This window comes from Castanea sativa, chromosome 4, assembly GCF_040712315.1.
Source record: "Castanea sativa cultivar Marrone di Chiusa Pesio chromosome 4, ASM4071231v1".
NCBI classification, from domain to species: Eukaryota; Viridiplantae; Streptophyta; class Magnoliopsida; order Fagales; family Fagaceae; genus Castanea; species Castanea sativa.
Window position 1 is genome coordinate 51,467,150 of NC_134016.1, and position 14,580 is coordinate 51,481,729.

General features: G+C 37.1%; 2 protein-coding genes across 2 annotated transcripts; both read right to left on the reverse strand.

Annotated features, from left to right (window-relative positions):
* Window positions 1-79: 79 nt before the first annotated feature.
* Window positions 80-5,791, reverse strand: LOC142630652 (mitochondrial import inner membrane translocase subunit PAM16 like 2). Its single transcript, XM_075804680.1, has 5 exons — window positions 5,571-5,791; window positions 4,444-4,515; window positions 894-981; window positions 665-795; window positions 80-555 (listed from the first exon to the last, which is right to left on the reverse strand). Exons 2-5 carry the CDS (start codon window positions 4,444-4,446, stop codon window positions 442-444), a joined length of 336 nt encoding a protein of 111 aa, XP_075660795.1. The 5' UTR covers window positions 4,447-4,515; window positions 5,571-5,791; the 3' UTR covers window positions 80-441.
* A 2,108-nt stretch (window positions 5,792-7,899) lies between these two features.
* On the reverse strand, window positions 7,900-14,077 carry LOC142631322 (E3 ubiquitin-protein ligase ORTHRUS 2-like). The gene is made up of 9 exons (XM_075805474.1): window positions 13,361-14,077; window positions 11,913-12,445; window positions 11,163-11,288; window positions 10,523-10,622; window positions 10,375-10,436; window positions 10,199-10,301; window positions 9,744-9,888; window positions 9,291-9,505; window positions 7,900-8,905 (listed from the first exon to the last, which is right to left on the reverse strand). The coding sequence occupies exons 1-9, from the start codon at window positions 13,889-13,891 to the stop codon at window positions 8,201-8,203; spliced, it is 2,520 nt and encodes an 839-aa protein (XP_075661589.1). The 5' UTR covers window positions 13,892-14,077; the 3' UTR covers window positions 7,900-8,200.
* Window positions 14,078-14,580: the final 503 nt, after the last annotated feature.

Sequence of the window (14,580 nt, forward strand, 5' to 3'; positions counted from 1 at the left end):
CATGCGGCCCTGATCAATGAAACACTCAAGTCATACCCTAAATATCAGAATACTTGCATAAGGAGTGCACCCAACAATCAGGGAATAATTTTCAAATAGACATCTACCAAAGATATATACAAATGAAAATATATAAAAATACACCTTTGAGTCACATACAAATGGTCATTGAACCCATGCCATCTCTAAGCAAATTTTAAGTGCATCAGCAATGCATTCCAATAATCAATTTTCAACCATAATTTCATTAATCAAATTACACTTTAAAGGTGCAAAAGCAAAACTTTCTTGCATCTGGTATACGAATGGCAGAAATACTAGGCCAGTTTATATTGGTGCTATGATAACTCATGCAGATCAAACTGCAGTAAGGCAACTATTGGATCGCTAAAAGGGTAATAGGGCAGTAAAGCAAGCCTCAAGGAGTTGTGGATTTGTAGTTCACTGAGCATTCTTTTTGTAAGCAGCTTCTAAGCATTCTTTAGCTCTATGAACCTTTGATTGAAGGTAAAAGCTCCCACTCTTCATATTCCGCTCAAACAGGTTGTCATACCTCTGTATACAGCAGATTGTCAGTATGCTGCTAAATAGCAACCACAAAAGGATTCAATACTGCAATCTCTAAGACATATAAATCTATAGCATAAATGAAATGTAAAGCAACCTTTAAGATCTCCTCCCACGATGAGTGTTCAGTGACACCTAGTACCTGCCTTGCCTCCGGCTCGGCCATAATTTTGGTTGCTCTCCTAATATTCTGTGCTGCTTCTTGAGCAACACCAGATTTTGAGGCATCTGCAATCATTCACACAAGTTTCTAAGCTAAAAATTTCAATAAGTTTTACAATAGCACAACACAATAGATTTGGTAGTGAACTTCAGATAGAACATACTTGCAAGTGCCTGCCGGTATGCTTGAACAAAAGACCTTGCCACTACTCCAGAGCCCAGCACAAGCAAGTTAGCAAGAAGTCTTGCAGCCTGTACAAACAAATAACAGAAAATAAACTACATAACATTATTCTGTCATCTTCCATTTTCTATTAGGGCTGTGCCAGAACCATGCATAAAGAACCCAATTGTAAAACATCGTAACTGATTCACAGACATGTGGATATACAGAGTTGGCCAAGGAGAGTAAAAAACTAGCAACAACCTTCTCATAAAGTATCAGTAACTGAACGGTTAACAAAACAATGGATTTAACAGCAGACCTAGCAGCAGGGCTATCACAGAGGGCCAAACTTGAATACCAGCAAAAGCAAATGCATGACTGACAAACCAAAAGAAATCAACAAAGCTAGACATAAGCCCAATCAATACATGACTAGCATCTATGATCCATTCCAGCAAAGCATCCTAAACATTAGCAATCAGTTACTTCATAACCACACCAATAGCAAATTTAGGTCATCAAAGATTAAGTTAAATAGCCATACCATAAAGAAGTTCTTGCCACTCCTATATTTACCAATAACAAAATATGTAAGCAGCATTGTTGTTCAAATCACAATCTGGATAGTAGGATCATATAATCCTAACATCCAACTCACCCAAAATGACTAGGATTGGTGAGGAATCATACTCGCCTTCAAGATTGGTGGCATTTTACAATCCTATGATCCCAGAAAAATCCCACTACCTTGTTACAAAATGACCAAAGGAAAGGCCCAACAACCCCCAAAATCTTACCTAATTGCCCACAATTTCTTTCAAATCCCCAAATTTACACACACACACACACACACACACACACACACCGAACTTGGAGATTAGAGATTTTTTCTTATAGGTAATATAAGAATTATTATTTATAAAATTTGAAAAAGAAAAATACAATGTGTTCATGAGAATGAACACAGCAAAGCACAAAACTGAACACAACAGAAAACAATCAAGAGACTAAACTAAGAGAAGAAAAAAACTAAACAATAGAAAAACATTCTGTAAAACCCCAGCACCGAGACCAATCAAAAAGACTTCTCTAGCACAGGCCTATTAACTTAACCAAAGACTTCTCAGAATCTTCAAAGGACCGACGATTAAGCTCCATCCCATCCATACAGTCCACATCAAACATCCTAGAATTAAATTCCAAATATCTGAATCATGTTTTCCAAGCCAATGATTCCAACAAAATAATAATTCCACCACAGAACTAGGCAAGACCCACTAAATACTGAAAGCCTAAAGCATAAAAACCCATAAAGAATTCGCCACATGATAGTGAATAAGGAGATGATCCACAGATTCCCCATTGCACCGGCACATATAGCACCGATTTGCCAAAGGGCGACCTCTAAGCATGAGATTATCCAATGTAAGAATGCGATCATAAGCTACCATCGATAAAAAAAATAAAAAATATAAAAAAGGCACCCTTTTGGGAATCTTTGCTTTCCAAATGCGCCCTTCCAAGGGAAGATAGAGTTGGGAGTCGCCCTTAACTCATGGTAAAGGGAACGGATATCAAACTTACCATTTCCATTAAGACCCCAACACAAAGAATTGCTGCCTACTCCACGTGGAAGATGAGCTTGAATAAAATCAAGAAGAGAAAAAGAAGCAGCAAGCTCCCAATCTTCGAAATCCCTATAAAATCTCAAGTTCCAAAATCTAACATCATCCCCCTCTTGATGACTCACAACATCAGAAATACAAGCTTCCTTATCTGCTGAAATCACATATAACTCAAGGTTAAGGATTTTAAGGGGATCAACCCCAACCCATCTATCATGCCAAAAACAAATCCGGGTACCATCACCCACAACAAAGGACTTGGAGATTAGAGATTAGATGACCTAAATATCTAATTGCCGTTGAGCTAGTAATCATCGACGCGGCTGGGAGGGTGCCGCATCGGAGTATAACGCGGGGTGCGGCCAGCGACGCCGCCGCCCGCGCGTCGGTGCCGCATCTGAGTTTTTTTTTCTTTTTCTTTTTCTTTTTTTTGTTGGGATTCGCGCCAAACTGGGTCGTATCGGTCGAAAAAGGCTGAAATCAGCCTTGAGTCATGCCAGAACAGCCAAAAAAGGCTTTGAATGAGGCCAAACATCCTAAATCTGTCATTCCTCAATTTTATTCTGGATATTTGTTGCTTCTTTTGTGTGTGTGTGTGTGTGTGTTTTTTTTTTTTTTTTTTTTGTGTTTCTTGCTTTCTTTCTTTGTTTTGTGAACCAAGCCCATAGTAATGTGTTTTTTAAGAATATTCTAATAGAAAAATATATAGAAAATATAAATAAAAATATTTTTAATAATTTTTAAATTGCCGCACCCGCACCTGCACCCACACCCACACCCACACCCACACCCATGCTTCTTAGCCGCTGAGGAGTCGCTGCCAAGGCTGAGATTATGACAAGTCACTATCAAGGCTAAGCTGCTGAGGAGTTGTCGCCGCCATCACTGACTAGCCGTATCTTCTTCTTTTTTTGGCTTCATTTGAACGATTCCTTTGATTGGTAGGTTCAATTCGGAAAACGACCATTTTTGCTCAGCTTATTTAGAATATTTCTACTGATGTAATCATCATAATGGGCTCTTTGTTTAGAATATTTTTCACGTGGCCAATTGCTCTCTGTTTCGATTATTTTGGAATGGCTGATGGCTCCCTGTTTTGATGTGGTGGAAGCTTCATTTGGGTTAGTGATTCAGTGGGTCAGTACATTTTTTATTGCTTTGTAAATTTTTTAAATTTATTTATGGCTCTATTATTGAAGATAAAGTCATTTATAATCAAGTAAAACTTTTTTTTATATAATTACTGATAATATGATAATTCTGTTGATTATTCAACCTACAAAGTCACAAGCAACGTGTTTTTCAAATTTTTATTTCAACAGGAAGTAGGATCTTAGGATCCTCGATCTGATCCTATTGATCAAATTCATAAAGCCTCCACCAATCCTTTAGGATCCAATTTTAAAAATCCTAGGTAAGCAGTGTACTACACAGGCAAAATGTGCAAGTAGTCCACAACAGCAATGAAATTTCAGAAGTCATTTACAAGGCCCCTGATATATTATATAGATAAAGCCACCTGGGCAACAATAAGGTGCTGCATGGACCCCTTTTGCAAGGCTTACTTTTTAAATGTTTCAGAAGCAATCTTCTTCAAGTGCATCCTTGAAAGCCAGGCATCAATTAACAAAGTGGCCCTGAATATGAGATGCCACACTCACACCCCTAGGTTACACTTCATACCAAGCAGGGGCCTTCTGGATACTCAGCAGAGCTCAAGTAAGCTCATCACTTGCCTATCAAGAGGCCCACTGGCCACTAGGTTGCTCGTCAACAGGCCCAATTCGACAAAACATCATAAATAAAAAAATGGGAACAAGGAGAAAAGGAATTTATATATCTGGTTATATAAATACTGCAATCATACAAAAACATGAAAATGCATAAAAGGGTGTATGTGTGTAGAGTATTAAGTATACCTACCATTACTGAAGAGGGAGCAAATAATATCCAGGAAGTGGAAGCAGCAAATGATTACTTCAGAATTCAAGAAACCTAAAAAAGCAGAACTAATGTGTCAGATATGTCCTTAAATACCATCTTAACATTTTTGGCTCCAATGTGTATGTGTGTGCACATCAAGTATACTGAAACTCACACAAACAATAACCAACCACACAAATCTTAGGAGACTAAATTGTGAATAGAGTAAGCTGAACAACAAATTGTATCAAGGAAAACAGAATGCACAACAGAAGTTCTCTATAAATTTTTAATTACAAATAATAAGCATAAACCAATCATGAATTTGATGTATAGAAAAAACATATCTACTTTGAACAGTGCAAAGTAAATAACAATAATCACTAAATCAAACCAAAAGTTTTCCCATAAGCATGTAAAACTGTATATATATTAAAACTCAAAATCTGGCACAATCTTCGATAGCAAACTTTCTTCATAATGTAAAATAAAAAAATAAAAACTCTTGACAACTCTGTATTACTCAACATCAAAACTATTAGAATAATGGTTAAATGATTAAATTCATGATTCTGGGACAAGTTGTAGTTGATCAATTACAATTATGGATGTCTGAGCATGCCCACATGCCTGACTGTCGAAATCATCAGACACAAACATCAAAAACCAGACAAAACATCTAAACTCTAGTCTATTTGTTCTCGTACAAATTTTCAACTCAAACTACCCCCCACCCCCACAACAAATGCCAAAGGTTATAAAATTTAATATTAAAAACTGTCGAACATGATTGAAATCAAGAAACTTATCTTATAAATACATGACTAAACATGAAATTACTACATATATATATATATATATATATATATATCGTCAGCAACACAGAAAGCAAACTATAGAATTGATTCTAGATGTTGAAACTTTATTATCCCCAAGGATTGCAGTCAACAATAACACAATTCAAAACAACTGAAATCGAGGCGAAGATTGAAATAATAAATAAACAGAAGAAGAAGAAGAAGAAGAAGAAGAAGAAGAAGAAAATGGAAATAAAGAACGATACATGGATGTTAAAACTTGAAAAGGCATAAAAGTAAGGAATGGTAATAGCTAATTCTACTACTTACCCGAAACTTTCAACAAATCCAATGGAAATTTTGTCGGTGTGTTCTTCCTCCCCAAGAAAGGAAGGGTTTAGGGTTTTAAGGAGAGAGAGAGAGAGAGAGAGAGAGAGAGAGAGAGAGAGGCCTGGCATTCAGAAAGTAAGCCAATGTAATTTTGATAGAAAACTACACTACACGAACACGAACACGACCCAACCGTGCAAAGCAAACAAACCTACCTACCCAGTAAGAAATGGGCCAACTACAGCTCAATTTATGTTGCCTCTGTAAAAGCCCAACACGCTTAATTTTTTTGTGTTGGGTTTCAACAACACCAATAGAACACCATCCACTTTCATAATATGTTTTTTCTCAAAAAAAATTATTATAAAAAAAAAAAAAAAAGTTTCATAGTACGTTTTTTAGGAAAAACACACACTAACCCACGTGGTTTCTCTTAAAAACACGAAGTCCCGTTATGGTTTTTAGTGTAACCCAAACTCTAATATGATATTGATTTGTGTTTTTTAAGTTCTTCGTAAGTAGTCTTTAAGTCTTTCAAATCTTGATTCTTGTTATCTTTCTCATGCATTTTCTTACATAATGTTTGTATTGAACTAGTTTCTTTATTGCTTCGTGTTTCCATCCTTTCCATCATTTCTTTTACTTCTCTTTCTCTTATTATACTCTTTTCCCTGTATTATTCTTAAAGTACTTCTTTCTTTCTTTCTTTTTTGTCAAAGTAGTCTCTAAAGCCTTTAAGTTATTTCTCCTATTATCTTTTCTACATTTCATATTTATAGGTCTGTCAGTGCTTCTCTCTCTTATCACTTTAGTTTGATATTTGTTTGAGTTAATCCTTAGTTTGGAAGTGAGAATTTGAGTTTTTATCAAAGTACGATCTATATGGATATATATTTAAATGTGCTTATCAATTATTTGAGTAATATCACTTGTAATTATGTGATAAGTTTTAATTATCATGATAATTATCTCCTTAAGAGAGTGATAAATTTGAAAGTTAAAAATTTTAATTGTACTAAAAGAGATTAGGAAAATATAAAGCATAACAACAATAGTTAGAAGAATATAGATCACTTCAAAAGAGAATAATATCAATCAAAAACACCAAAAACAATAAAGTTATATATTTGTAAAATTAGAAAGATAGAAAATACTTTTAGAAATTGTTTAAATTTTAAGGACAGAAATTATTTAAAATAAAATTTAAAGAATAAATTATACATTATAAAAATCTCAAAACAATTATATATTCTCAGATATTGCAAGATTCTAAGTCTAGTTGATATGAAAACACTAGAGAACCATTTAAAACAAAGCTGAACAAAATTATCAAATGATCATAATCAGATTATACCTAAGATTTGCAATAACAAGTTGGTCAGTAAAGAGCCAATCTAATTATATTAATGTCTACAATTAATTTGTTCCATGAAATACTTGTTGAGCAGATCTCAATGGTAAGAGCTATAATATCTCGTATATTGAAATTCATAGTTATGCGCCTAAATCCATTAGTATGAAACATTTATTTCTCTACGTAAAATCCCCTTGTATATGAAAGAGTTAAATAAAAAAAGAAAATTTTTTCATTGTTGTGCAATAAACTACTTATTTCTAATGTAACGTGCTTCACAATGCTAAGAGAGAGTTCATTAGAGAAGTTCACAATAGATCGAGGGATAGATGGCTTCCTCCTCCATCAAATGTACCCAAGCTTAATGTTGATGGCTTGATGCTGCGGTAACAAATACCTCCCACTACTTTGGCCATAGTAGCTTGAGATGCTTTTGGTGAGGTACTTATGACTTGGACAAAACAGAATGCCTTGTGTGATCCTCTTCAAGCCGAAGCTGCAGCCTTCCTGTGGCACTGGGCATTACAGATAACACAAGCTAAAGAGAACTTCAGAAGATTACTGTGAAAAGCCTGAAAAGAGATTCTAAAATATGTGTTGATGCTTTAAATTTAGGTTTATCTTCTATTGAGTGGTCTATTTCCACTCTTTTGAGTAACGTGTTCGAGTTTAGCAAAAGTTTTGTCCAGTGTGTTTTTAGCTGGGTTAGGAGAGACGCTAATTATATTGCTATGCTCTTGCTAAATTTGCGACTACTCAAAAGGATTTTTGGATTTTGTAAAAATCATTCTCTTCCTCTTGTTATTGAGTAATTGAGGAAAGATGCTGCTTTCTTGTTGTCTTATTGTTTAATGAAAGTAGTGGATTAAAAATAAAGGTAATGCAACTCATTCACCATCCAATCATCCACAGTGCTTACAGCTAGCTAGCATCTCACTAAACAGATGGTCAAATCATATTCTGCAAGGCATGATATGTCAAGGCAACAAAGCATTAAATTTTCAAAAGATTTGGTAAATGAAGAACAATTATGAAATATTAATATTTTTTTATGGTGCAATATCCTACACCAAATATATTTTTAAGCATTCAGAAAACTATTTGTAGATGGTTCAGCTTCCTGCTCCAAAAATGCAAACGCCATACTTCAGGCATTATCCAATTTTCAGCCCCATTCTCACAACTCCTGAAGTGTTCGCAAAAAGCCTACCAAAGCCACTTCTAAAAATACTCCTAATAAAATGAGTTTATCTGATGATCCAACAGATAAGATTCATCATTCAAAGTCATCATCATCAGCTAACACATGGAGAGGACTTGATGGTGAACCATTTCCTTCATCCACCACTTTCTGTGATTTCCTACCCCTGGTCTTTACACGAGCACCATTATTTTCATCCACAGCAGTCTCAGCTTTCCTGGCTCTGGTCTTTACACCAACACCACTATTTTCGTCCACCACATTCTCAGCTTTCCTGCCTCTGGTCTTTACACCAACACCATTATTTTCATCCAAAGCATTCTCAGCTTTCCTGCTCCTGGTCTTTGAACCAACACCCTGTTTCGGTGAGGAACTCTTAGCATCAGCTTTCTCTGAAGAGAGTCCGTTTTCCAACCCGTCCTTGTTCTCTTTTGAGCATTCCCCATCAACATGTTTCGGTGAGCAACTCTTAGCATCAGCTTTCTCTGAAGAGAGTTCATTTTCCAACCCGCCCTTGTTCTCTATTGAGCATTCCCCATCAACAACATTCTCTTGCTTTCGGCTTTTATTGGGTTTGCTTTTCTCTGGATGACTCTGCACACTATCATCCAAGCCTGTATTGTCTGGAATTTCTGTGTTAGTGTCACTGCTTGTGGATGAATGATCAGCACTTTCCTCAGAGCCATCTGTTTCTTTAATAGACTCCTCAATATTGTTCCCATTCTCCTCTTCAGTCTTGGATTTCAGAGATTCTATTACCTCCATTAACTCTCTATTTACCTGTCACGCTCAATTCCACAAAATAATGTAAATATACATCTCCATTTGCATAAGCCATAAATAATGATTTATACATGGGAAATTAGGAAGTCACTAATGCCTCATTTGGCTGCTTAGAAGACAAAACAAGGTCATGCACTTTCCAACAATAATTAAACCCATAATGTTCTTTTAGTAGTACACATGTACTCTCCCTTCTCCCATTTTCTCAAAAATTCATACCCTCTTTTATTTGGAAAAACAACAAAAAATCAATGCCCACTCTTTCATTAGAATTTGGATTTTTTACAGGACCAACAATATAGGACTGAGGGAGTACAAAATAAAGCACAAATAAAATTCACTTTGCATAAATCAAGAGAAAATATGCAAGTACATGACACACCTGAGGGTTTTCAAGAAAATCAGAGATGTCTGTTGGGCAAGATGGACAGCACATGACATTTTTTTGGGACCGGAGCGACCGTCCATTTCTACTTCTCTCCCTCACAAAAGTTTTGCCAGCAAATGCACCTTCTAAACATGACTTGCAAAAATTATGAGCACAAGGTGTTGTTATTGGGAAAGTCATCACCTGCCGACAGATAAGGCAACTGAACTCTGCATGTGAAAATATATAGGTGAATATCTCACATGGTTTATCATGCAAACAACCAACTAAACATACATTGGATCTTTGAAAACAACTCCATGTCCATAAAGAACCAAAGTGACTCTTCTAGATTCATTTTTCAATGTTTGATCAACCCTACCCACATTTGTAACCGGAGATAGCCAAATTGAAGGTCAAAACTAAAGAGCTAATGACAAATGATTCAAGGATGGAGAGAGAACAGACCTTTCAGGAGCTTCTCCCTCACATTCACATTCTTAGCTTGCCGTATTACTTTCCTTGTCCTCCTTATGTCATCAGAACTTCCAGTTCGTACCGGTTTTTTGCTGAGGGGTGGAGGTTTCTTCCACTTCCAGCAACCGGCTTCCTCCTACCAAAAAATACCCAAAAATACATATATAATTCCAGAAATGCAGAGGCTAGAGCTTAGTAGCTTTACTAGCTCACAACAAGAAAATTCATTTTTTAAGTGAATCCAATAACAAATGAACTGCAATTCCAGACTTGTTTATCAAAATTCAGTTCTTGAACATCAGCAAGGACACCATCTATATTCATATTAAGATTGGTTCATTACAATGCAGCTTTGTAATGCAAAGGACAAAATCTCCCAGTCAGAAATGGAAGAAACCAAGGCAAATATTAAGTGTGAAACAAGATTAATTCATTTAACCACTCACATCAAAATCCCATGCTGGATTTTCCTTCCTCTCCACTATATCATTTGCCTTCTTCAGCTCAGAAATGACAGGTAAAGGTCTAGGACGATCACCATGTTCATCACTGCAGTTCAAGTTAGGAAATTTAGTACAATTCAGATGAGGATTACCAACAAAATAATTGGCAGAACACAAACCTTGTCCAGGGGGCTGGTTCATTGTCACACCTAACAAAAAGATACCTACAGACCTTGAAACCCTACATCACAGAAACAATGTCAAAAGATCTGTTGTGCAAAATTAAACCAGATGAGCAATTCAAATATGTAGGATCACACATATTACCTGAATACCCACTTTTCGCCAACATTTTTCAATCCTGTAGACTCCATCATAACGGACCCCTTTCTCTGGGGCATATGAAGAGCGCTTTTCTTTGTGGGACCTGCTCAACATAATGCAAAGAAAAGAAAACACTATGATAATGTCCCAATTTGACCTACTTATGTAAGTTCACTGGATGATTTAATTCCCAAGAACTAGAAATTTCTACCCATGGGAAAAGTATTCATCCTTTTAGGCAATCACTTATCCTTTAAAGCCAGTCTCAGAATTTATTCTTCATCTAACAAGCACTGTTGCTTCATTGTAAGCTATTAGTTGTCTATTTCTATACATGGAAGCAGGAATGAGAATTAATTCTTATCCAAGAAAAAGAACAAGAATTATTCCCTCAGCCAACAGTTATGGAAACTTGCATATAAAATGGTCTCAAATGGACAATGTTCATTCACACCTTTAAAATATTATTTCAATTACAAAATCAATGCCTACACAAAGAATTACATTAACACTTCTAGTATAACAAAAGGAGTTTAACTAGGCAGAGCATTTATGTTTGAGATTATGAATTTTTTAAATAATGAAACAATAAAGGATTTAAAATACCATAGAGAGAGATAGAGGTAGAGTCATTAACACTTACCTGACAACTCGAACAGGATACCCTTTTAAGCAACTAACTTGAAGTGACTTATTCATTTTCTCAAACGTCTGATCAAAAGACTGATCCTTGTTTGTCCGTTTATTCCCGCTAAGATCTCTGCCTCCACTGCCATCCACATGTATAAAATTTAACAGATGCTTAATAAGCAAAGAGGCCAGGGATGGGGAGATAAATTGATCACATTTATTTATAAGATAAGCTTGATATGCAGGATGCAGAATAAACATGAAAAAATATGGCCAAAGATTTTACACTTCATTGGATAGGGCAATGAAAGTTAAAAGAAAAAATTATAAACAATACAGCAATGGTTCCAGCCTAATATTATCCACCAAGGAACATCCTTGTGCACATATAGGACATACTCAAAGATGGACATCTTATAAGCATACCCAAAGTAAAAGACTTGCAATAGAGAAATAAAATTTTAAATTTGCAAGTCCTACAGTAGTAAGCTTTGAATTTAAATTAATGGCTACATGGCCTCACATTATAAATCTCCATTTATAGACCTCTTTGAAAGCAAAGGCTACTGCGATGTTCCAAGCATCAAATCTTACAGTAACAACCAATTGGAAATAAATCATCAATAGCGGCCAGGATTTGCAGTAACAAATTCAATTTTTAGCCTTTAAATAATGCTTAAACTTCATGAGCAAAATAGTAGACTCTATGACTGCTGCAAAAGCAACTAGAATCAGTTGACAGAACAGCAATCTAAAAACAAACCTTCCTGTGTAGAGGAACCACTCTCCATGGTCTTCATCATCTAGGTAGCCTCCAGAAAGAGCCACAGACTGGGCACCATGGTTTGATTGCCCAGCAATGCCAGCAACATGTGGAAGATGTGCACCCCATTGCCTGCATTCCAATCTATCTTCCCAGCATTCACCAACAAGCACACCCTGATTTCTTTCAGGGTCATTTTCAGCTGGGATAGGACCAAAATGATCAGGGGCGACAGTAACAAATATCTTTCCACTGGCAGCATTGGACTTCCCCTTCCTCTGTGCACGCTCAGTCATATATGCCTTGTCAGGCCTATTCTGATTGTGTACAAAATGATAGACCTTTGAAGGGCCTCCAGCACCAATTGACTTGGACACCTTTGCCATACGAATGGCTGCCACAAGGGTAGAATTGATGCGGGGCTGACTTGCCATTTTGGGAGGAATGGAGCAACGGCACTTTGCACAAGTACGCTTTCCTTGCCCGACCCATTTCTGAAAGCACTTTAGGCAGAAATTGTGCCCACATGGTGTCTGGTAAAAACACAAACAGAACCAAAATCACAAGATAATTCTTTAGCTGAATTGTCACATACACAATGAAGGCAATTGGTACATTGAAATCCAATTTCCATGTCAATGAAACGTATTCATCCCAGATAGCCAATTTAGGCAATTTTAGTTTGCAAATAAATAGGCCCACCAGAGCATGATTCTCTCATCAACTGGAGGCGAATGAAGATGACAAAGCAGACACTTTGATAATCATAATTAAGATGCTGCCAACGTAAATGAGATGTGGAGTACATATAAAATTCACTGACAAAGACGAGCACCCAAAAAAAGGATGGAAAGAGTAAGACAATATGGTTAGAATGTGCCAGACAAGTACATACACATAAGATAATTTAAAAACGAAAAGAAAGTGGGTTTTGAAAAAGGAAACCCGACAACTAAGAGCAAAATGGGTAGAACGCCATCAAAAGAGGTCAAAAAAAGCTATTTATGGGTCCACATGACGTACACAGAGAAAAGTTCTCAAAAACAGTATCAAAATGCACAAATCTCAGACCCAAAACTCATCCAAACATCCATGGAAATTTCGTTAAAACTAGTACATTTGTACACATATGAGGCAGAGGACAATAACCAAATAGGTGTCCAGCAAAAACACAGCCATCGATCAGAACCAATCATATCACTCAAAAATAGCTCACGCAGATTCATATTCAGTGCAAATATACTACAAATCACTCTATCTACAATATTCTATCTCAAAAAATATATATATAGCATTTGACAGAGAATAATACGCAGTTCAAAAATGAAATCGAACCCTAAATCCAAAACAACAAAGAGATATAGGCGAAATGTGAGAGCTCTGAGCTCATCGAAAAACAGTGAAATGCAGAGGAGGCAGCAAAATAATGAGAGCATTAAAGAACGAACCGTAACAGGGCGCTCCGGTAGCTGCATACAGAAGGAACAGTTCAAGCTCCCATCGAGAACATCCAACACATCTTTCTCTCCTTCTTCCTTCGCGTCTTCGTCGTCTTCGTCTTCGTCTTCGTCTTCTTCTTCTTCGTCCTTCTCTCCTCTCTTCCTCTTCTTCTTCTTCTTCTTCTTCTCGTCATCGCAGCAGGCCTTTCCGCTCACGAGCTCCTGTCGCTTCTTCGCCTTCTCTCGGTCCGTCAGAGACGCATCGGCCTCGATCGCTCGGATCTTCGAGATTAGGTCGTCGGAGGCCCCGCCCGCCGCATTTCCGACCGGCGCGGCGGCGGAGACGACGGAGGTCGTGCAGCAGTCGGGACACTCCCAGTGGAGAGCGGAGACGAGCGTCTCCGGGCGAGTCTTGAGGCAGGCGAGATGCCACGGCGTGACGCAGGTTTTGCAGGTGAGTTTGTCTTCGTCCGATGGCTTCTCCTTGCACACCATGCATGCGCCGTCTCCGTCGCACGGCAACTCGCTAACGTGCGCCATGGGCTGACACAACACTTTCACACTGAGAGAGTGACTGTGTCTGTGTGTGTGAGAGATAGAGATAGAGATAGAGATAGAGAGAGAAAAAAATGGAGACTTTTTGAGAAATAGGCTTTTTTTTGGTGTTTTGTTGATGATGATGATGGTAATGTCAATGTGTCTTTCTCTCTCTCTGGGATTTTATACAAAGCCAGATAGGCAGAGAGAGACGGCGGGGTTTTGAAAATACACAGGTTCGGATTTGAATTTTGGGTAGCTATTGGGTGCGGCGCGATGTAGATACACTCTTTTACGCGTTTCTTGGATATTGGTTTGCTGAGGTGAGAGGTCAATTGAGCAACCAATTCCTTGACTTCTTTCGAAATTTTGGTGCCATTCTCCGCTTTTCACTCGTTTGGGACTTTTTTAAGTCTTCGAGTGCGCCTCAATTTGTCTGATTTACGCTTTTTTTTTTTCTCTTTTTTTCTAAATTTTGGAAGAGAGCGGTTTTTCTAAATGACAATTACACCTGCTCTTTTCTCTATGTATTTCATTTTGTCATCTATCGATGTTATTAATTCTATTCCATTCCGATTACAAACGCCAAAAAATTATATTTTAGATGATGTCTATTTGGATATTTTACCTCCGTTTAAATCTCGGTTCATTCTTATCCATTCTACTAAATTCCAAATAATTTAGTGATTTTT

What these genes read in the sequence shown, in the direction of transcription:
- LOC142630652 (XM_075804680.1), bottom strand. An exon ending in ATACCGGCAGGCACTTGCAA is followed by an intron (nt 796 to 893) that starts GTATGTTCTATC and finishes GAATGATTGCAG; the next exon opens with ATGCCTCAAAATCTGGTGTT. An exon ending in CGTGGGAGGAGATCTTAAAG is followed by an intron (nt 556 to 664) that starts GTTGCTTTACAT and finishes TGCTGTATACAG; the next exon opens with AGGTATGACAACCTGTTTGA.
- LOC142631322 (XM_075805474.1), bottom strand. Translation starts at nt 13,891, where the DNA reads ATGGCGCACGTTAGCGAGTTGCCGTGCGACGGAGACGGCGCATGCATG. An exon ending in GGCGAAAAGTGGGTATTCAG is followed by an intron (nt 10,437 to 10,522) that starts GTAATATGTGTG and finishes TCTGTGATGTAG; the next exon opens with GGTTTCAAGGTCTGTAGGTA. An exon ending in GAGGGAGAAGCTCCTGAAAG is followed by an intron (nt 9,506 to 9,743) that starts GTCTGTTCTCTC and finishes TTTCACATGCAG; the next exon opens with AGTTCAGTTGCCTTATCTGT.